Here is a 23,006-nt window from a genome sequence, read left to right on the forward strand (position 1 = left end):
TTGAACTTTATTGCCTCTCTCTCCCCCGCCAGTCTATAATTTCCATGAGAGAAGTGACTGTCTGCTTTGCTCACTGCCATATTCTCAAAATGCAGAGCACCTCGTGGTAGGTGCCTACTGTTTGTTTAGCTCAATGAATGCTGAATTCCAGTAGCTACCAAATCAGCTTCAGTACCGCACAGATCAGCTACTGAGGCAGCAATGCTGCAGTAGGAACAGCACTTCTTAAAGGACCACCTGATTTTTCTGGCCTCTTCTGGTTTCCTTCCACAATTCCTAGAAGGGGGGCTTTAAAGACTGTGGCTTCATGATCTGAGAGTGGTTCCTTCCTCTCCTCATTTTTACAATAGAAATGATAAATTTAGAAGGAACACCGCGAAGGTCAAATAGGATCACGAATACCACACCTTCTTGAAAACTGGTTGCCACTTTCCTCACGGCATTTCCAAACATCTCTGCGAACCCTGTGGCAGGGCTCTGAATACTTCCAGGGTTCAGCAAAGGAGGATGCTTATCCCCGGCAGTAAGACTTGAAAATACATAAAGGCAGATAAATAAAAGACAAGTGATGGAAGAAGCCACTCGTTATCTGTTTCTACGTGGGGCTGTGGATAGAATTTAGGTTAAAAACATATTCTGCTGCTAAGAAAGTCGCAAATTCACTACATGCCCCTCCACTCCACAGCAGAGGAAACAGGGATTCTTCACGACCCAGGCCACGCCGCGTCCCGGCTGCTGCTCCACGGTCAGTCACCGCCCTACCGGCCGTGACCGCTGAGCTTCCCATTGTGTCTTGGAAGCGCCTCGAGTTAAGAATCGTCTTGAAGCTATAAGGGATCACAACTAAGCTCCCTTCTCACCTTCAAACATCACAGCTTTTAAAATAAAGGTGTCATCGAGGTGTGGACACACCCACCGCATCTCCGCGGGAGTGTTTCTGGTTATGCAAATCTAACGCGGCAGGCGGGGAGGCGGCCGCCTCAAAGGCGGCTGAGAGGAAATCCTGCCTCCCCCCCTCGGCTCAGGCCCGGAGCGGCTCAGGCGCTGACAGCGGGCAGTGGCGCGGGCCGGCGCGGCGAGCCGACCTCGCCTGGGGGCGCACCTCGCCGGGCGGCCCCGGAAGCACCTGCGGGCCCGACGGGAAAGCCCCCGGCGTCACCCACGGGAGCGAGGGGGCGGGGGTGCGGCCGGCAGCTCGAGCGCCGCCACGGGTACCACACGCCTCGGGTGAAGCGGCCCCCGAGCCCTGCCTGCAGCATCTCGCGAGATCTCGCCGGCTCAGCCCCAGTACGGCGAGCTCAGAACTTAAAAAAAAAAAAAAAAATTTTTTTTTTTTAAAGAAAGAGAGAGGATTGGAGAGAGCGAGCGAGCGAGCGAGCTCCTGGTGCCTCCGCTGTGGCAGCCACTGCCGCGGGAGCATCGGGCGCCCGCCCGCGCGTTCGCCCGCCGGGCCGGGCGCCGTCCGCCGTCCGCCGTCCGCCTGCTCTGACGAGGCCCGGGCTGTCGGCCCATTGACGTGCAGCCCCAGGGGCGGGGAGAGAGGGAGGCGGCCGGGGGCCTTCTCCTCTTCGCCGCAGAGGAGGCGGGGGAAGGAGGTGGAGGGGTGGGAGGAAGGCGACGGAAGAGGAGGTAGCGGCGCGGAGATCCCGGCGACGGCGCTGAGGCGGCGCGCCGCCGCGCCTGCTCCCTGCTCCCTGCTCCGGCTCCGGCTCCGGCTCCGGCTCCTGCTCGCGCTGCCGGCGCTGCCCGCGCTGCCCGGACCGACGCGGTCCTCGCGCAGGCCGCTCTCGCGTGGGCTCCGGCAGAAGCCCGGGAGGGCCGGGGCGCCGGGGCAGCGCCCGCCGCGCGACACTGCGGGACCGCGGGGGGGCGGGCCGAGGGGCGGAGGAGCCGCCGACCCCGCCTCCCGCGTGCTGCCGCCCGAGCCGCCGCCGCCGCCGCCGCGGCCCCGCCGAGGCTTTAAACGGCGCGGCCCGCCCCGCGCCCCCTGCACTCGCGCGCCGACTCGGCTGCCGGCGGCGTTCGTGCGGGTCGGGCTAGCGGCGGCGCAGCGGCGGGCGGCTCCGTCACCGTCACCGGGCGTTGCGGCCGCGGGCACCGCCGGCGGGGGGCGCGGAGGGCGTGCAGCCCGCGGCGCCGCGGGGCTCTCCGAGTCCGCCGCGGGCGGGCGGCGATGGAACCCGGGCCCACGGCGCCCTCCTCCGGCGCCCCGAGGCTGGCTGGGGTCGGGGAGACGCCGCCGGCTGCCGCGGGGGCCGCGGGCGCGGGCGCCGGCGCCGGCGTGGAGCTGCCCGGCACGGCCGTGCCCTCGGGGTCGGAGGATGCTGCGGCCGGGAGCCGGGGCGGCGGCGGGGTCCGCGGGGAGGGCGCGGCGGCGGCCGGGGACGGACTGGGCAGACCGCTGGGCCCCACGCCGAGCCAGAGCCGCTTCCAGGTGGACCTCGTTTCCGAGAATGCCGGGCGGGCTGCGGCGGCCGGGGCCGGGGCCGGGGCGGGGGCCGGGGCCGGGGCCGGGGCCGGGGGCAGGGAGACCCCGGCGGACGGGAAAGCTAGCGGCGAGAGCGGGCCGGGCAAGGGCAGCGAGGAAGCCAAGGGCCGCTTCCGCGTGAACTTCGTGGACCCGGCCGCCTCCTCTTCTGCCGACGAGAGCCTGTCGGACGCGGCGGGGGTCGCGGGCGACGGGCCCAACGTGAGCTTCCAGAACGGCGGGGACACGGTGCTGAGCGAGGGCAGCAGCCTGCACTCGGGCGGCGGCGGCGGCAGCGGCGGCGGCAGCGGGCACCACCAGCACTACTACTACGATACCCACACCAACACCTACTACCTGCGCACCTTTGGCCACAACACCATGGACGCCGTGCCCAGGATCGATCACTACCGGCACACCGCGGCGCAGCTGGGCGAGAAGCTGCTCCGGCCCAGCCTGGCCGAGCTCCACGACGAGCTGGAGAAGGTGAGCGCTCCCAGCCCTTTCCCCGCAGCCCTCTCGCGCCAGCCCTGCCTCATCCCCAACCTCTGGTCCTCGCTGACCGCGGGATGTGGCCGCCGCCTCGCCACGGGTGAGTGAGGTGGCGGGAACGGACGTGCACGGCTCGTGGGCATCTCTGCAGGCAGCTGTCAAGGCTGGAATCGCGGAGGAATGTAACTTAACCTCTTAGAAGTTTGCAGCGGGCTGAGCCGGTTAGGGGACCGGAGAGGGACCGGGTTGAACAGCCTTCACCGTCCACTTGCGTGTGTCCCTCGTGTATGCTTGCTTTCTCACCCACGCTTAGCCATCAGCCATCCCTCCTCCGAATGACAGTTGTGCTGGTGGGCCCGGGAAGGGTGTGTGCGGATGGTTTCGGTGAGGATTTACTCTCTGGGGAAGACAGTGGAGGGCCCCCACCGCCTGTGCCCTTTTTAGGGGTTGTGTCGTATGGCTTATGTGCGTGCACCGGTTAGGGGTCCCGAGAGTGGGAACCGTAGTGTTTGAAAGGAAGATCTTAACAGGGTGTGTTTGTGGTCTGTGGATTATTAAAGCTCAATTCCTGCCATCTTGAATATGCAAAGGATCAAACAAATCTTGGGATGTGATGATGTTCCTGATCATGGCATAAATCTGTGTTTTATTACGTAAACTTCTTGTGAGAGGACTATATAAAAAGTTGGGAGGGTGGGCAAAGTGCAAAATAGGGTGAGGAGAAAGGTACAAGGTGAGAAAGAGAAGTAAGGGAATCGTGGGGGTTTTGTTACTGTTTTGCGTGTGTGGAGAATGTCCAGAAAGACCTTCTAGGGTCTTGCATAAGTAGTTATATTTGTGAACAGAAATCCATCCCCAAAAGTCTATTGATTTATACGATTCTATTTTTTTATGGCCACATCATCTTTTTATTTCATCAGGGTATAAAATCATTGTTTTGAGATAACTTCAGTGCTTCTGAAACTTGATTAATATTTAACTTTTAGGAGTTGGGACTACTTTAACAAGTGTCTAAGTGACTACGCTGATGAAATTTTGTGAATGGAAAGAGTTGGTACCACATAGGATGATGATCACAGTGTGGAAAAGTTTAAATACAGAACATAGGCAATTTCTTTGTAGGTGATTATTTGCTCTCATACAGTCGTTTCATTCGAGACTGTATTTGTCCTAGTGTTTGATAATGTAACATTCATACGATTTGAAATAATTACAGAGGTCCCAATTCTTGCAGCTTGCTGATTCTTTAAAAGCCTGACATTCAGTTTTGGATAATACTACTCCTGTTACTCCATGATGGTATTTTGTCATACCAGAAGACAATTTTTAAAACACTTATTTGTCCTCCTCTAGTTTCTTTCAAATTTATTATTTTTATCCTTGCCAAATTCTAAGCCTCTGTAAAGTAGATGTATAGCTGGTAATTTCCCTTCCAGTATATAGCATATATATTATTAAAAACATCATAAAGCCGTATTTCAGATTGCACCAAAGCTGAGTAGTTAAGTAGTTAGTCTATATTTACCCATAAGTTTTAAAAAGGGTTTTTAAATTGAAGGATGTTAAATATCTTGAACTTGTAAACATCCTAGGAAAGTTTTTATTTTAAATTCTCTCAACAACAAAGTACTTCAAGTTTGAACAACAAAGCACTTCCAGGTTCTCCAAAACTTGAGAGGTTTTTTTTTTTTTGTTTGGGCATTTTTGATCAGTTTACAATCTCTTAAAAAGAACACTTGTATTGTTAGCTGTATAGTTGAAGCAACTACCCAACCTATGAGCCTCCTCTTCCTCAGCTTTCAGGGTTATTTTGAAGATTAGGAAAAAAAAAAAAAAAAGGGGGACATCAAGACCCATGTTTACTGCCTAGAGTATAATGGCTTGTATCGTTATTATTTTGATCTATATTGGTCTTTCAGGTAGCGCGTCAACTCTAGGATTTCAAATTTTAAATTCTCTTAAGGGATCCCTGGGTGGCGCAGTGGTTTGGCGCCTGCCTTTGGCCCAGGGCGCGATCCTGGAGACCCGGGATCAAATCCCACATCAGGCTCCGGGTGCATGGAGCCTGCTTCTCCCTCTGCCTGTGTCTCTGCCTCTCTCTCTCTCTCTCTGTGACTATCATAAATAAATAAAAATTAAAAATAATTTAAATATTAAAATAAATAAATAAATTCTCTTAATTCCTGCATGATGAATATAGTATATAAAATGTTACCAACATAGCTCCATTTATGCAACAGGTGGTATAGTGAATTCTGTGTAGTTTTTTTTTTTTTACACTTTCTGCCACTCAAGTCCAGTATAGTCAGTGAAAAAGCATAGAATTGTTTAGAATTTAGCAAATGGACTGAAGAAACATAAGGAGTACCAATCTGAGTATAGAGACATACTGCTGTTGAAGGAGGGCAGAGAAGGTTATAGCATGGTTTTACTTGATCCCCCAAAATTGTTCCTCACTCGATCTAAATTTACTTTAACCTATTCTAATGTTTCTAGCCCTCAGTGAATCATAATATTTAGGAATTTGTAACACTTAATTCTAACACTTGATTGATGTTCCATGGTCTATTTTGATCACTAAGTGCTTCAATATCCACCTTAACTGGATCTGACTCTGTGCTAGGTTCTATCAAAGAGCAAAAGAAGTAAAAGACAAGCACTCTAGAAACATGTTAGGGGAAAGGGCTACATAGCCTTTCTTCTACTTGAATTCCTTTCTTTGCCCACCACTGTGAAAAACTAAAGTTTTTTCCCTGAAAATCCAAATGAAGTAGAATAGTGCACTTCCATGGTGCGTCTTGCTGTGTTATGCAGCCATTGTAGAGCCAGGACTCATGAGTTTTCCATTTATCAAATATTTATTGGAGAAAGGAGTTTCTGAAGTGTTGGCCACCTGGCTGTTGCTGTGAGATGATGGAGTGGTTAGCAAAACATGCTGACTTTGTCTAAATATACCTTAACCAAATAATTGCACAAATAATAATATAGTTACAAACTTTACTTTTAGTCCTATGAGAAAAGTATAGGATACTAATACTAATAAGGATATCACGGGACCTCTTTGTAATTGGGCTTGGGGAGGCCTTCTTCGAGAAATGTGGCATTGAAGCTGAAAGCTAAAGAATGAATTAATGAAAGGGCAGAATAGCATTCCAGGCCAGAGAAACAGTGTATGAGGATGTAGTGAGGGGAGACCGTAATATGTCCAAAGAACTATAAGGAGGCCAGGGGATTTTATTATAAATGTAGTGGCAAGTTGTTGAAGGATTTTTCATGAGGTAGCAACATGATCTGTTTTGTTTTAACATCTTTGGCTGTTGGATAAAGAGTGGATTGGCAGGAGCAACAATGGAAGCCTGGAGACCCAAGCTATTACTCAGTTACGGATAATAAGAGTTGGTGGCAGAATGAACCGCATGCAGGTGGGTTGGATGTGGGAGTGAAAGAGGAGCTGGTTCCCAGGTTTTGGACTTGAGCAACTGAACAGATGTTGCTGCCATTGAGATGGCAAACACAAGAGGAGGACTAGATTTGAGAAGGGAAAGAAGGAATTGTGCTTGAGTAGTAGTTTATAAGACATCTTAGTCCAAGAGTCATTTTGAGGGAGGAGGCCAGGATACATGTTATATCTACATAAATGTGTGCATGTATATCTCTATGTATATGTACACACATGGGTATATGCATGTATGTGTATATATACATGTGTGCATCTAACACATAGAAATGTGTGTGTGTGTGCATGTATAGAGAGATAGGGAGAGTCCGAAGTCATGGACTTGAGACGACTTAGGAAGAGTGGGTAAATAACAGAAAAGAAATAGGATCTGAGATTAGGCATAGTGAATGTGTAAAGGTTTGTTAAAGGTTGAGGAGACACTCGCAAAGGAAAGCGAGAAGGATCTGCTAGGCTGGTGAGAAAGAGCTAGGATAGCAGTGTCAGGGAAGCTGAGAGAGGAGTTTTAAAGAAGGCAGGAACTCCTCAGGGCTGATGGCAGAAATTTTAAAAATTTTTTTTTTTTTCAAAAAATAAGTCCAAAGTACTGATTCTTGCCCCTACAAAGAGAAATTTAAAAGTGGAGGTCAAACAAATTAGTATTTGCTGAGCAATTTGAACATGTATGATGGGAAGCATGATTATCAAATGTGGAAAATATGAGTGGTAGACAATCCATAATTGCTTCTACAGGATTTAAAGCATTATTAAAACAGTTTTAAATGTAGAATTACATTTGCACAGTTGTCCTGTAGTCAAGGCTTGGGACCCTTTTGCTGATGGTATGTTGCCTTTGCATATGGCCTCTCCATTAGAGCCTTTCTCGTTAATAAAAAGAGGGAGGAACTATATTCAGTATCTTTTATGTCTTACTGAACTTATTCATTTTTCATACAATTCCTAAGAAACAGGTCTTTCACATATTTTACTCATGATAAAATGGGTTCATAGAAGCTGAAGAAATTGCTTAATGCCACTCATAGAAAGTGGTACAACTGGAAATCACACCCAGAGTTTTCTGACTCTAACGTCAGGACATAGTAGCTTCTTTTTCTTATTATCTCTTCATCTTCCTACCTGTTGCCTGAACCTGCCCTGAGATGGCAGGGATGTTGAGGGGGACATGCTGGGGATTACCAACATTACCCCGCTGTCCTGACTTCATGAAAGTGGAATGATGATGTAACTGAGAGAAATGAGGAGGAATGCTTGTGATAGTGTGGTTATTGATGAAAACGACTGTCCCTTTCATAGAATCTAAGCCTGTGTCTCATTTATCTCCATACATACAATAGGTACTTAATAAACATTTGTTCTTTGGATGTATCAGGGTAGGCAGTTCTTCCTTCTTAAGACTTTAAATAAAACTTTAAACAGTGTTATTTCCACTAACTTATGTAGCTGCTTCTCTGAGTGGACTCTGCTGATTCTTGGACAAGAAATTCCACCCACTATAATGACTTTATTACATAACTTGGGTCCTTGAAGGTTCCTGAAGGAAAGAATGGGTCACATCTTGGGAAGGGGGGTAGAGTAGAGGAGTTCTAGCACCGAATAAGGTGGGACCCTGATAAGAAATATTTACACATGGCAAAGTCAAACTTGAAAGATTCCGCACTTTTGGCAGGGGCTTCACCCTGCTAAACAAAACCATGCTACCTGAGGTGAACTCTGGTTTATCCATAATACTGTATGTAGTTACCCTGCTATATACCAATTGACTGCCTGGGTAGAAGGAAAGATAAACTTTGGGATTTAAAATGTGACAGAACTGTACCTCCTCTCATAATGATGTCTTCTCTATGTATATTTGTATTCCCATACTCACATTCCCATTCCTATGAAACTAGAACAGTGTCTCTTGGTACTTATGTGTTGAGTGTGTTTGTTTTAAATAATTTTTATTTTTTAAATATAAGAATTATTTTTTTTTAAGATTTTGTTTATTAATCCATGAGAGACACATAGGTGGAGGGAGAAGCAGGCTTCCTGCAGGAAGCCCAATGTGGCACTCGATCCCAGAACTCTGGGATAATGACCTGAGTCAAAGGCAGACACTCAGCCGCTGAGCCAGCCAGGAGTCCTGTTTTAAATAATTTTAATTACATGTTTTATTTGAATGTTTGGAAAGTCCAAAGTACTAATCCTTTAGGTTCCATGCTGAGGTGAAATGAATATGGGTTTAGTTACTTGACAAAGCCCTAATGAGCACCAGCAAAAGTACTGTTTTAAGTGCTGGAGATACAGCCATGAACACAGCTAAGTCATGGAGCTTTCATTCTGGTGGTAGGTGTCAGTGGGCAAATAGGTCAGAAGTAACTACTGTGAAGAAAATTAAAGGTGGGTAGATAGTGATGGCTTATGTTGTGCTGTATAAGGGTAGTGAGAGAAGGCCCCTTTGATGCACGAGCAGATGCAAGAAGGGAATGAGGGAGAAAAGAGCAGTTCAGGCAGTGAATGAGGAACATCAGGACCCTGGGGTGGAAGTGTGCTGGGCATGACTGAGAAACAAGGAGGCTGGTAAGATTGGAGGAACAAGAGGGAGAGTGATAGGAGTGGAGGTCAGAGCAAAAGTGAGGAACAAACCTGAGGTAACAGTGTTTGATATGATGAGAGGTGTTAAGATGCTGGGTATGTTTAAAAGTAAAATTGTTAGAATTTGTTGATATTTTGGATGAGGGGTGTACAGAAAGATTAATGCCAGAGTTTCTCTGCTCTATAGACTAGAGTTGATGTTTATGGAGATGGCAAAGACTGGGAAGAGCAGGTTTTGGAGGTGAACTCAAGAGTTGGGTTTTATTCTAAAAATTAGTTCTGCAGTAGGGCAAACATAATAAAATGGCGGCCACTGGTTTATGAAATAATAGTATTTAAGAAAGTAGGTCTTCATTTTAGCATAAAAATGTGCTTTTATTCTTCAATTTTAGGGAAAGCCATGAAAACCAGTAGTTTTTCAAAAGTTACAAAAGGGTGGGCAACGAGTCAATTCCACAAGGTGAAAGAGTGAGGGATGCACAACAAGGAAAACAACTTAAAATACTAAAGTTAAAAATGTATCAGTGTTGGGTGCCTAGGATGGCTCAGTTAAGCATCCAGCTCTTGATTTTGGTGCAACTCATGGTCTTAGTGTTATGAGATCGAACTCCACAGCGGGCTCTGTGCTTAGCAAGAGTCTGCTTGAGATTCTCTCTCTTTTCCTCTTCTGCCCCCTCCCCTTGCTTGTGCATGTGCGCATGCTCTCTCTCTCTCAACTCTATATCTTAAAAAAGGGTATTAGTAGTTTCTCATTTAAAATATGGAAGCTGTTATCTGCCACTGGCTACTTTATCCTTTGATTTTTTACTAGAATTTGTATCAGTGCTTTTTAAAACCTGTTATGAGAAACTTACTAGTGATAGAGAACTAGGAGATTTCTAATTAGAGATAAGGAAAATCTGAAAAAAAAAAAAAAAAAAGGAAAATCTGAAAAGCAAAAAATAGCTTAGTGGAATGTTGTCTCTCTGCAGAAGCTAATTCTGGCAGGTGATTTGTGGTGCCCTTGGGCTCTAAAGTTTCCTTGCTTTAAATTTTCCTGAACATTACTAATTAGATATTCATCTAGGTTAAGAATCATAGAAACATCTGGTATGGTTCTTAGGTTGTTGGTGAATTAGTTCCTTCAACAATGACTTCTCAGCATATGAGTCATTTTGGAGCTTTTGATTTTTTTCCAGGGGAGATTTAAAGGACCCATGAGGACCCTGACCTTCTACACCATCATTTTACTTAAATAGTTCTTGTTAAAGTTAGCAGTAACCTCCACCCTGTTATCAAGTCCAGAAAACTATTAGTTAGTCCCAAACCCCCATCAGCATTCAACCTTCCAAGCAGAATTTGATTTTCTGTTGAGGTCTTCTTTTCACTTCTTTGGCTCCTATAACACCATTTTGTCTTTTAACTTTCTAGTTCTTTCAGTCCAGTGTCTCAGGGGTCTACTTCATCTCTAAATTAGCCATCCTCAAGGCTGGATTCTGCCTTTTCTCCTTCTTCTGTCTTCCTTTTTGTCTTCTTATGCTGTGTGATCTATAGGCTAGTGAATCCCAAAATTTTGTGTCCTACCCACATCCCATTACTGAGTTCAGAACATCCAGTGACTGCTGGGGTTTTTGTTTCTTATCTTAAAGACATCCTGTACTCACAAACTTAGGATTTTCTCCCTCCTCTTCCAAAACAGCCCAGGCTGTCTTTTCCAGTGTGCCCTATGTCTGCATGGATGGTACCACTAGTCATTGTGGTACACAGGTGAGAAGTATAGGAGTTATCCTTGACACTTTCTCTCTTTCTTCCACATCCACTTTATCACCAAGTTCTATCACCTTTATTTCCTAAGTATTTTTTTCATCTTCACTACTGCCATCCTAAACCAAATTATAACATTCCCTCTGTAGCCTTCTAACTGGGTTCCCTGTATTCACCGTGCCCTCCCATCACTATTGTGCCCAGAATATTTTAAAAACAGACTTAATATATTACCCCTTGGCTTAATCACCTTGTATATAACAGGGTACTAAGGACAGATAATGATAAGTAGCCACAGATATAGTCTGCTTCTCATGGACCTTGAGGTCAACTCAAGCCAACTCAAAAAACCACATTAATAAATAGACTATTATTAACTGAAATAAGGGCTCTCAGGGAAAAAGTGGTTTGTCCTAGCTAGAGGATAGAAAACTAGCAGACCTTCAATCAATACATTTTTAATAATAGAACTCATTCTTTGTAAATTAATGGACTGCTAAAGATAAACCTTATATTTGTTATTTAGAATCTCTAACGGACATTTGACAGGTAGATTACCCTGATAGGCACATTTGGAGTTTGAGAAGCAGAAAAGCTTACTAACATGTCCAAAATTGTAGCACTTGTAACTGCCTGAGCCAGGGTTGGAACTTGGAGCAAATATTGTAATTCAGCTGGTGATTCCAGTATCCTGTAGTTTAATACTGTATAAGTTCTTATTTTTTTTTATTGTTTTCTTTTTTAAAATACCCGTGATAGTTGTTTTTTTAGTTCTTTGAAGATAATGTAGAAAACATGGAATCCTCAGTTTTATTGCATGAATGTATCATTTTCTAGTCAGAAAATCTTAACAATTACATAAGAAAGCCTCTTTTTTTTTTTTTTTTTTTTTAAGATTTTATTTTTCAGTAATCTCTGCACCCAACATGGGGCTCGAACTTATAACCTCCAGATCAAGAGCCCCATGCTTTACCCACTAAGCCATCCAGGTGCCCCTAAAAAAGTTTGTTAGAAGTAGAATCTTACTGAGTTTTTGTTTGTTTCCTCTGCCTTTCCCTATCCATACATATCTCCCAAAAGACCTATATATTTAAATGTTCTCAGCTGGGCTTTATGATACTGTAACTAGTAGTCATGTGGCTGTGAAACTGAGTATAAATTTAAGTTAAAAATTCCGATTTTCAGTTACTTACTAGAGCCACATTTTAAGTGCTCAGATACCCATGTGAGACTGATGGCTATATTGGACCACTGGAGAGCTGGAACTTTTTTTTCTTTTTTTAAAGATTTTGTTTATTTATTCATGAGATACACAGAGGGAGAGACAGAAACGTAGGCAAAGGAAGAAGCATACTCCCTGGGGGAAGCCTGATATACCACTCAATCCTAGGACCCCGGGATCACGCCCTGAGCTGAAGGCAGATGCTCAACCACTGGGCCACCCAGGCATCCCTGGAACATTATCATTGCAGAAAAATTAGAGCTGTGATGGGAAGTGATATTTAAGGGTATGTTTTTTACTTCCTTCATTCCAACCTTTTCTTTCTTCCTTTCTTCCACATTAAATCATCATCACTAGTTTAAAATTATTAAAGTCAAATTTTCTTGTAATTTTGCATAGGATCATTCCTCACATAACGGTGTTTAGACTTATTAGTCAATCCATTAAGTGTTTGTTGAATCGGTGGAATGTGCCTGTTTCCATCTGAGAATGGAAATCTGAGTCTTTAATTGGAAAGACTATGAAGAATTTCTTAATGCTGTAAAAAGTATTAAAGTTTCCAAGGCACTCTTAGCTTATATATTTTATATTTGGTCTTCAGATCTATCTTTGGAGGAAGTAGGTTTTAAGAAGGTCCTAGAGTAGCAGTCTGATTTGACAAGGTTGTGGTTTCCTAAAATCACACAACTAATACTTGGGGAGACTGAATCTTTTTGAAACTAGTCTCTCTCTCTCTATTGTTTTCTTATGGCCAGTGATTTCCAAATTTCTTAAAGAATCACCTGGAGAAAAATTACAGACTCTTCTCTCCCAAAGAATATATGTAGTTTTTAGAAAGCTTTTCTGGTGATTACCAGAGAGCCAGGTTGGAGAACCAGTGTCCCAGAATATGTTGAGAGTCTTACTTAAACTTTGATTATGCCTACAACAGTAGTACATTTGTTATTTTTTTAATGGGGTGATACTCAACTTTGGAATACCCTCATATAGATAAGTGGTAACTATGGGAGCCCTGGCTTTAACCCTTCAATAACTGTACACTGAATTGCATTAGGTTGCCAATGATTGGGTATCTGCCATGTTTCAGGAGCTTCAATAGTCTCGGCACAAGAACCTTCCAAACCAGGTAAATTATAGATAGGCAATTCAGAGGCTGATAGCAACTTGCCCCTCTCATAGCCAGTAAGTGATAGATGACTGTTTTTAAACCTGGGCACCTTAATGGAAGGCTCACATGTGAGGTATTAGGACAAGTATGTATGTTGTTTATTCAGTGGCCTATTAAAATCCTGTAGGGAAATCATACATTAGTACTAAGGGATAAGTATGAATCTTGAAAAGTTCATTGGAATACTTGGACTTAGGTACTACCTCTCTCTCTTTCTCTCTTTTTAAATTTTATTTATTTATTAGAGCACGAGTGTGAGTGAGTGGGATGAGGGAGAGGAACAAGCAGACTCCATGCTGGGTGGGGAACCTGAGGTGGTGCTTGGATTGCATGACCCTGAGATCACAACCTGAGTTGAAATCAAGAGTTGGATGCTTAAGTGACTGAGCCAGCCAAATGCCCCATACCTCTCTTTTATAGAACCTAATGGTTTCAGACAGAAACAGTCAGGCTCTCTATTTTAGAAATGAAGCTTTATGATAAATTACTCACAGCATTGACTTATCTGTACATTTCTAGAAATAATAATATGTAAATTTGTAGGCTTGGAGAAGTTTCTAAACTGTCTCACCTGTTTCCATCCCAAGTATTTGGAAAGTTTGCTGACCTGAAAAAAGGCTGATCTCTTAATTAAACAAAGCAAAAAAAATAAATAAAAATAAAGGCTTTCATGTAAGAGAGTTCACTATACCTACACTTACGGACTGTATGATTATACATAGTTATAACGAATATGGTGCTTTGGTTCCAGAACCAAAGTAAATTAGAAGGGGAAAAAAACATGGCAGAGGTGGATCCACAAGTACCCAGCATGTGGTAGAGACAAAAGATAAGAAAGTCATGAAAAGCAGAAACAAAGTTGTCAGTAAATAGCAGTCTAGAATAGCCCTTTAGAATGGATGCAAAGAACAGCACTTGAGTTTTGGTTATTGTAGCATCTCTATCCAGTATAGTGCTGGCCAAAATTACAACAATGTTTTATTTTTAAATTTTTTTACAATAGTGTTTTAAATCATAATAAAAAAAGGAGAGTCAATGAACTATGCATTTTTGGGGAAATTTCAGTCTTAAGTCATCCTAGAGTACCAAATTTTAAGAAGCTAAGGATTAATCCTTTTAAAAACTAGCACTTTATGTATTTTTTAAAGATTTTATTTATTTATTCATGAGAGACACACAGAGAGAGGCAGAGACATAGGCAGAGGGAAAAGCAGGCTCCATGCAGGGAGCCCGATGTGGGACTCAATCCCGGGACTAGGATCACACCCTGGGCTGAAGGCAGGCGCTAAACTGCCTAGCCACCCGGGCTGCCCAAAACTAGCACTTTAGAGAGGTATTTCAGAGGTTTCATTTTGTACTTTATTTACAATGTTATTATTTCATTTTGAAAAAATACAGAAGCTTTGGAAAATAGGGAAAGTATACAAAATTTTTGCATTTTTATGTGCATTTTAAAACTACAGTTTTTTATTTGACTCTTCCCACCTAGCATTAACTAACTAATCATTAGTAAATAAATAATGAAAGTTTTCTGTCACCCACAGTAATCTTCTGTTTTAGTGTTTGGGTAATACTCTGAGACATGTACCCACATGATATATATACCATAACTTGCATTTTCTCTTAGAGACTTATTTAGTCCATTTACATCTGTTGTGATTTGGTTGTAATAGGCTTGGTATTTTTGAAACTCGTTCATAGTTTTCTTACTTGTTTCATGGTCTCCTAATCCTCCTTTCCTGACATCTTTTGTGCTAATCAGATTATTTTTAGTATTCCATTTTCTTCTGTTGACTTTACAGTGATGTATTTCTTTGCATTATTATTTCAGTGGTTGCTCTCCTTAGAATATTGAATTTCTTCAGTAAAAATACAGGAACTTTAAAAACAATCCTTTTCTTAGTGCACTTGTTGTCATAAATTAGAAACTCTAGTACAACATTGTCCATTTTGCTTTCAACAATCATATGACTTTAGAAAAGAAAAGATAAATACATGTGTGGTATTTCATAATCATTTATTTCTATTCATTTTTATTCTTGTAGATCTGTGTTGCTGGTACTGTTTTCCTTCCTTCAGTACTTATAAAGGAAGTCAATTTGTAACAAAATTCTTTTCAGTTAATGGGAAAGTGTTTTTATTTCACTTCACTTTTGAAAGATAGTTTTGCTGGATGTGGTCTTCTTGGTTGACAGGGTTTTCTTTCAACCCTTTGGACATGCACTTCTAGTGTCTTCTGGCCACCATTGTTTCTGATAAGGCCATTAACCATATCATTTTCTCTTTACTTGTGGCATTCAGCATTTGTGTGTGGGGCTGTTTTGTGTGTATGTATCCTTTTTTGGGTTGTTAAGTTTCTTCTGTCTGTAAGTTAATGATGGTCTCTCCTTCCTCCTGCCATTTCTCTTCTGCTATTTGAGTCCATCTCTAGTGAACTTTTCAGGTTTTGTGATTTTTCAGGTCTAGCATTTCTAATTGTTAAAATATAGCTTCCATTTCTTTGTAGAGATTCCCTGTTATTCACTGATACCATATTCATCTTTAGTTTAACATATTTATTATAGTTGTTTTGAAGTCTTTTTTTTTTTTTTAAGATTTATTTATTTATTTGAGAGTGCAGCTTGAGTGACAGTGAACAGGACCAGCGCAGAGGAACAGGAAGAGAATCTCAGGTGGATTCACCACTGAGCCAGGAACCTCACATTGGGCTGGATCCCAGGACCCTGAGATCATGACCTCAGCTTAAATCAAGAGTTGGCTGCTTAATCTACTGAGCCACCCAGGTGCCACTGTTTTGAAGTCTTTCTCAACTAAATTCAACATCTGGACCTATTTAGCATTAATTTCTAATAATTATTTTTTCCCAATTATGAGTTATAGTTCCCTATTTATTACTTTTTGGAAGTGAAACTTGAACATTTAGATAATACATTGTAGCACCATTGGGTGGTAATGCTGGTTTTGTTTTCTCTTAAGGATTATTGCTTTTTGTTCCACCAGGTATTTAACTTGCCTGGATTCAGACTGCAAAATGGTTCCTGTTTCCCAGCTATGCAGTAGCTGATATAGCTCTTTATTATTTTATGGTTTTCAGCTGCTGGTTTTTTAGCCTGCCTCCTTGGGGTAAGGAGGTCTCCACTATCTATACCTGTGTAATTTAATGGTTAGCCAAGGTACAAAGCTAACCCTTGACATTCCATTTTTTTCTCTGGAGATTGCCACTTCATTTCCAATTTCTCTCTCGGCTTTGGACTGTCTTCTCTGATAGTTGTAGTTACTAAGGCTTCCATCCTTTTGAGTTACATACAGTTGGGGAATGATCTCCATCAAAAAAGGCATCATACTGAGGGATCTCACCCAGTGCAGCTGTATCTATCAAGAGTGTGTCCTCTATAGAGTTTTGTTTTTTTGTTTTGTTTTGTTTTGTTTTTACATCTGCCCTAGGTTTTGTTTTGTTTTGTTTTTAACCATGCGTGTGTAGTTGAGACATTAGCGAGTCAGGGATTTAAATCTTGGCCTTTCTGCTTAGTACTTGTGTAACCTTTAGAAAAAGGACTTGCCCTCTTTGATTCTCAGTTTCCTTCTGTAGAAAATGAGAAAGATGATAATTTATAGTGAGAAATACCATATATTCATGTGAAAAATACATGAAATTCCAAGTGCACGCCATGCCCTTATGTAGTTTTTGCTATCATGTGGTATAACAAAATACCACATGATATATACCTCTATCTATATTACTTTTCTAATATTTTACCCACTTATGATGCCACTGGTCATGTATTCATATCCTTGACAACTTTAATTTATTTTAAAAATAAGACAGTTTGAAATGTAGATCACAGAGTCATGTTATTAATTGATAGTGGGAGGTATAAGTTTTCTGGTAATTTGAGTTAGGTTCAAACTGTTGAAGTTAGCAAGTCGTGTGGGATTTGAAATAAGACATACATTATGCTATTTTTAATGCACAGTGTTGTAACTCAGTCTTGAATGGATAGTAAAGAATATGATGGGCTAGGTAGAGTACTGAATTCTTTGACTGTAATCAGCAGTTCTGACTTGGTTCATTGTAAAGTCACATGGTCACACCATCCACTTTTATCTGTCGCACTTGAGTTTTGAGCTTTGCATTAATGCCACTGGATATTAATAGACCATTGTTAACCAGAGCAGATTGGATTCCTGTAAAACAATACTTTGTTTTGAGAGAGTAGTCTGTATGGGGAGCATTACACTGAATACACCAATCAGCGACAGCACGGATAGGAAATGTTGGTAGCTTTGGGATGATATAATTGGCTAGTACTTGATGAAAAAATTGTTAGAATAAACCCAGCCACTTTGGCATCTAAATGTGCCTATGTGTATGTCCATTTTTAGCTACAGATTTGGCCATGTTTCGGGATATTAATTTAATATTTATCTTAGTAGTAAACAGATGCTATTAAATTATATGAGAGATTTATCATCTCTAAAATGCTTTATTAACACCTTAGTTCAGAAGTTTTTAAGATTTAAATTGCATTTCTTTGGTGAATTTTAACATTTTTTAGATGTAATTTTGAGTTTATTTAAATCAGTAATCTGCTTTTAAACAAAGAACAATTCTTGTTTATTAATAGTGTCCTGAAATAAAGGTTTTTTTACTCCTGCCTGTCATTAATGATTTGATTTGCTTAAATAAAGCTGGGCCCAGAAGTTTGCTTCTCTTCACAGACCATGCAATCTAACATGAACCCTGGTTGATGTAAAGTGGTTATCATTTGCCACTAGTGGAAATAGTGAAGAGAGGAAGCTATCTAAATTAATAAGCACATTTTTTAGTACCAGGTAAATTGTAAAACTTTTTTAGCAGTTTGAGCCTTATCAAACCACGTTATTTGTGCTGTGTCTCACTAAGTTGCAGATGGTGTAGGTGTTGTATCTTTTACCACCATGCAGAATGGTGATCTATTTGTATGTAACAATCGTTTTATATTTTTTTCTTCCAGAGGCAATTTGAAGCCCTGCTAATAGCAATTTATGAGAAGCTGTGTAGTAGAGTCTAGATTAATGCTGTTCTGTGTTATTCATTTGACATCTGGTATTAAAGTGTGCAACATGGACAGTTGCAATAAAGATTGCTTATTATGATAATAGCCAAAATGTACTGAGTAATTACTTTCAGTGTCAGACAATACACCAAGTACTTAAAACACATTGTAGTTGAATCTTTTAAGTCTTTTCTTATTTTTATTGTTTTTTAAATTTTTTAAAAAATATTTTATTTATTTATCCATGACAGAGAGAGATAGAGGCAGAGACACAGGCAGAGGGAGAAGCAGTGTCTCTGCAGGAGCCTGATGTGGGACTCAATCCCGGACCCTGGGATCATGCCCTTAGTAAAAGGCAGGTGCTCAACCACTGAGCCACTCAGGCATCCCAAGTCTTTTGATTTTTAATTGTGGACTATGGCAGAGAAAAACATAAAGCATAAATGTATAACTTAATCAAGTGAACACCTATGCAGTCATAACCCAGATCAAGAAATAGAGCATTGCTGGTACCCCAGCTACCCTTGATGCACCCCTTTTAATTCTTCCCTGTGCCACGGAAAGTAGATGCTCTCCTGACTTAATTATTTTCTTGGGACTTGGTCTTGATTTTTTTTTAATGCCTTTTATCATTTTTATGTATTCCTGAAAGCTCTTAGTCTAATTTTGCCGCTTTAAAACTTCACATAAATAGAACCATACAGTATATTTTTATCTATCATCTTTGGCTTACTATTATGGTTGTGTGTATTTATAATTCATTCATTTTTATTGCTATTTATCTTCCACTGTATGAAATGCTATAATTTATTCTGCAGTTATGGATGCTTGGACTGTTACTTGTTTTTGACAATTATTATATAATTTGCCAGATAAAAATTTGTCAATTATAACAGTGCTGATTTGAGCATTTTTATACAGGTATTTTATATCTATAGGGCTGTGCCTTATAGTAGAATTGCTGGGTTGATCAGTATGCATGTTTTCAATATGAGAAGATAATGCCCAATTTTCTTTTCCAAAGTTATTTACCAATTTAGATTACCACCAGCAGTGTATGAGAATTTTTGTGTTCTATCAGTCATCATATTTTCTCACTTCATCTTCTCAAACCCTATGGAGTAGGTCTTACTATCTACATTTTACGGATGTGGACACTGACAGCCAAAAGGGTTAAATAACTTGCCAGAGTTTACGGAGCTACTAAATTGAGTGTCAGAGCTGGAATTTGAACCTGGATCTAACTCAGGAACAGACATGTTAAATTTCACTTCTGTCATTTCAGGGCATTTTTTAGAAAACAGCCTGTAAAGACTCAATATTCATTCACGGTATTTTTGAATAAAATCATAGGAAGAGTCTGTGTCCTTTGGATGCTTCAGTTTAATAGCTGTTGCAGGAGTGGAGGTGGATGCCTTCATTACAAGGACTGAATGAATAACAAAGATAATCACAGAGTACCATATGTGCTGTGAAGACCGTACAAGGGGCACTGATGAGGAGAAACTGTTGGGCAGCCTAGGAAGGAGGATGCTACATTTAATCTGAGACCTAAAGGATGTGAGGGAGACATTTATCTTCAAAGTTTGTTACAGGCAGAGGGAACAAGCAAAATGCTCCCCAGAAGAAAGTACTTTAAAACCAATATTCCAGCAATGAAGCAGTATGATATCATATTAAATATTTTAGTTAAAACCCTGTCAATAATTTTCTAACTTAGAGGATCGAAGTTTGAAGGTGTATGAAGTTTGTACAAAAAATTTCAAGGAAAATTAACAGAAAGAGGAAAGTGGTCTGGGACTGGAAAAACAGTAAGTCTAAAACCAATTAATATGGGGTGCCTGGGTGGCTCAGTGGTCTAGCATCTACCTTCGGCTCAGGGTGTGATCCCAGGTCCTGGGATCGAGTCTCACATTGGGCTTTCCAGAGGGAGCCTCCTTCTCATTCTGCCTGTGTCTCTGCCTCTCTCTCTTTGTCTCTCATGAATAAATAAACAAAATCTTAAAAAAAACAACTAATACTTACCTTTTCTCCAATTGTGTCAAATCTTACTGTATGTGGTAAAAAAAACATTGATGACAAATCTTAAATGTTCTGGGTGGGTAATTTTATTTTTCAAGCCTTCCTAAAAAGGCATGGATGTGTAGGTAGCCTAGGGATCAAGAGGTTACAGCGGTGTAAAGTATCTAAAGGATGAAAGAAACTTGTGTGACCTGGAACCTTTGAAAGGAGTTGCAAGCTGGAGCAGCTAATTTGGTTTTTAAGTGGAAAAAGAAAAGTCCCTAGATAATGTAGAAACTGAATGACAACCCTATTTTATCTACCTTCCATACCGTAGTAGCCTCCGAATACACTTCCAAAGTTATATAACACACACAACCCCTCGGTAGTAAATAATTTCATATTTAAACATTTGACATGCCTTCTCAGATAGATGTTGTCTGGGCGCTAGCCCGGCTCTCTTCTCCATCGGTGGTCCGCTGCAGCTGTCCGTAAGAATTGTGTAGGGCAAAGAGTTCTGTAGATATTGTAGACCCTGGGGGAATTTCTGCAAAGCACAAATAGATTTAGAAATAATCCCCTGTGGTGCCATACAGTGCAGAGCTTGTCTTTGTTAGGACAATGTCTAAAGCTTCCTTAGATTTGGAAGAGAGGAAGGAGGGAGAGAGGAAACAAGGTTGAAGAGTGAAAATGACTGGGAAACTGTGAAGTTCCCAGGGCAGTTTCCCAGGTTGGGTGATGTATCTGTCTTTTGTCTCCTTGCCCCAAGTATCTTAACTGGCTCACTGTAGTACGTGGACTTCTACCATTTAGAAAATTCTCTGCTCTGACACATGTCTAGCTGGGTGGTCTGGGGTATGTTAACCTCTCAAAAGACTGTTTCTTCATTTTTTAAATGAAGATAATATCTACCTCTCAAGGGTGTGCCAGTTTAGGAAAATAGGACGTGTAAGTAATTTAGGGAACTGTCTGACACACACAGTAGGGTTTTGGTAAATGGTGGCTGTTATTAAAGTAAGACAGGTTATGAAGTTCTCACATTCTAAGAATTCTTAGTTTATTCCAAAGGTAGTGAGTAAACAGACCTAGATTATGTACAACTCATGTTTTATGAGAAAATTTTGTTGAAAACAGGAAAAACTATTTCATTGTGACTATGACAGTAGACTTGAATTGAGTTAGATTCAGTGCCAGGGTTCACCTCACCCCCAAATATACAAAATCAAATTATTTCTTACCCAAAAAACCAATTCTCATCCAAAATTGAACTCTTCTTTAAAAGTAATTGTTAGGAAGAAATTATTATCTCTCTTATCTCTTCCAAATGCTGATGTGCTTAGAGGAAATAGTAAGAAGGTTGCTCAGAAATGTAGGGAAATAGGGATGCCTGGTGGCTCAGTGGTTGAGCGTCTGCTTTCGGCTCAGGGTGTGATCCAGGGGTCCAGGATTGAGTCCCACATCCGGCTCCTTGTGGATAGTCTGCTTCTCCCTCTGCCTATGTCTCTGCCTGCCTCTCCCTCTCCTTCTTCCTCTCCCTCTCCCTCTCCCTTTCTCTCTCTCTCTCTCATGACTAAATAAATAAAATCTTTAAAAAAAAAAAAAAACAGGGAAATAAAGGGAAATCAGTGTACTAAGGCAGCTTGGGACACTGCTAAATAAGCTTTCCCATCTTGTTTTTCTTGTAGTGCAAGCATTACTGTCGGATAGAATTGAAAACTGAGCTTTTCAAAGGGATTATTGCTTTAGTCTTATTTATGTGAGATCTCCCTTCATGTTGGAATTGTGACATTTTCGATGGTTGTAATTAGAATTTTTTAGCATTTAGGTGGTGTGGTCTGCCAGAATAATTTGAAATTGAACAACTTAAGGGGTAAACATTTTTGCATATTTTAAAATTTCTGTATTCTTTACTGTAGCTACTGCACTATACCTAGCACTTTCTTCTAAGTAGTTGTTAAATGCATTAAAACTTTATAGCTGTGGGGGTACCTGGGTGGCTCAGTGGTTGAGTGTCTGCCTTTGGCTCAGGTAGTGATCTCAGGTCCTGGGATTGAGTCCCACATCAGGCTCCCTGCTTCTCCCTCTCTCGATGTCCCTGCTTCTCTCTGTGTGTCTCTCATGAATAAATAAAATCTTAAACAAAACAAAACAAAAAACTCTATAGGTGTGTGTTGACACCCCCACTCCTGCCTCCACATTCTTTTCCTGTTCATGTTAGGTTTTTTTTCTTTTAATCACTTGGGATTATTTGGTAACACTGATTGACTGTATAAGAAGGTACATCAGTTGTGATTGAGACCCACATTTTTTTCATAGGTCAGAATGCTAGAAAGCATAATAGTTCGCTAGTCTGTATTTGGCAGGGTAAATGCATTTTTGACTATTTTGTGGCAGCAAGAAAATGGTTGATTAGTAGTACATACAGTTTTGTCTTATTGAAAAATTAAAACTGTATCATAATAGATTCTATTTTTTCTTTGCAGCTTTCTTTATCTTCAGTGAATAATCAGCCGTGGGTTTTGTTTTTTAGGTTTTTTTTTGTAAAACAATGGCTTATGTGATCCTCACATTAATTATGTAAATTAGTGTATTGGTTTAAGAACCAGTTTCTGTTTGCAGAGGTATGGTAAGAGCAAATTTTGTTCCTGTAAATAACTGGATCTTTACACAGAAGCATAGACTCACAATAGGTCCATAAAATACGATCAAGATTTAACGGAGTATATATTTCAGGGAGTCAGTAGGCTGACAAAAGGAAGAGATCTCTAGTTGTGAGAGCAGTTAAGTGATGCTTACTGGCACAGGCTTTAGTCTTCCCTTGCTATGATAGGTCACAGGTGCCACAG

At 41.6% G+C, this 23,006-nt stretch overlaps 1 protein-coding gene and 1 long non-coding RNA gene across 6 annotated transcripts in view; one reads left to right on the forward strand and one right to left on the reverse strand.

The window, feature by feature from the left end:
* Positions 1-2,153: 2,153 nt before the first annotated feature.
* SLC12A2 (solute carrier family 12 member 2) overlaps positions 2,154-23,006 on the forward strand; it is a 112,675-nt gene continuing 91,822 nt past the window's right edge. Inside the window, exon 1 of one of the 2 annotated variants that reach the window (XM_025433338.3) lies at positions 2,154-2,953. In XM_025433338.3, coding sequence (XP_025289123.1) covers positions 2,174-2,953 — 780 coding nt within the window. In that variant the 5' untranslated portion in view covers positions 2,154-2,173. The remainder of the gene's footprint in view (positions 2,954-23,006) is intronic. The other variant, XM_025433337.3, reaches the window with a different exon arrangement.
* LOC112650546 (uncharacterized) overlaps positions 20,315-23,006 on the reverse strand; it is a 101,463-nt gene continuing 98,771 nt past the window's right edge. For 2 of the 4 annotated variants that reach the window (XR_007413947.1, XR_007413945.1), the window contains exon 5: positions 20,315-20,707. This is a non-coding gene — a long non-coding RNA (uncharacterized LOC112650546). The remainder of the gene's footprint in view (positions 20,708-23,006) is intronic. The other 2 variants (XR_007413946.1, XR_003130267.3) reach the window with 1 other exon arrangement.

Source organism: Canis lupus, chromosome 11, assembly GCF_003254725.2.
Source record: "Canis lupus dingo isolate Sandy chromosome 11, ASM325472v2, whole genome shotgun sequence".
NCBI classification, from domain to species: domain Eukaryota; kingdom Metazoa; phylum Chordata; class Mammalia; order Carnivora; family Canidae; genus Canis; species Canis lupus.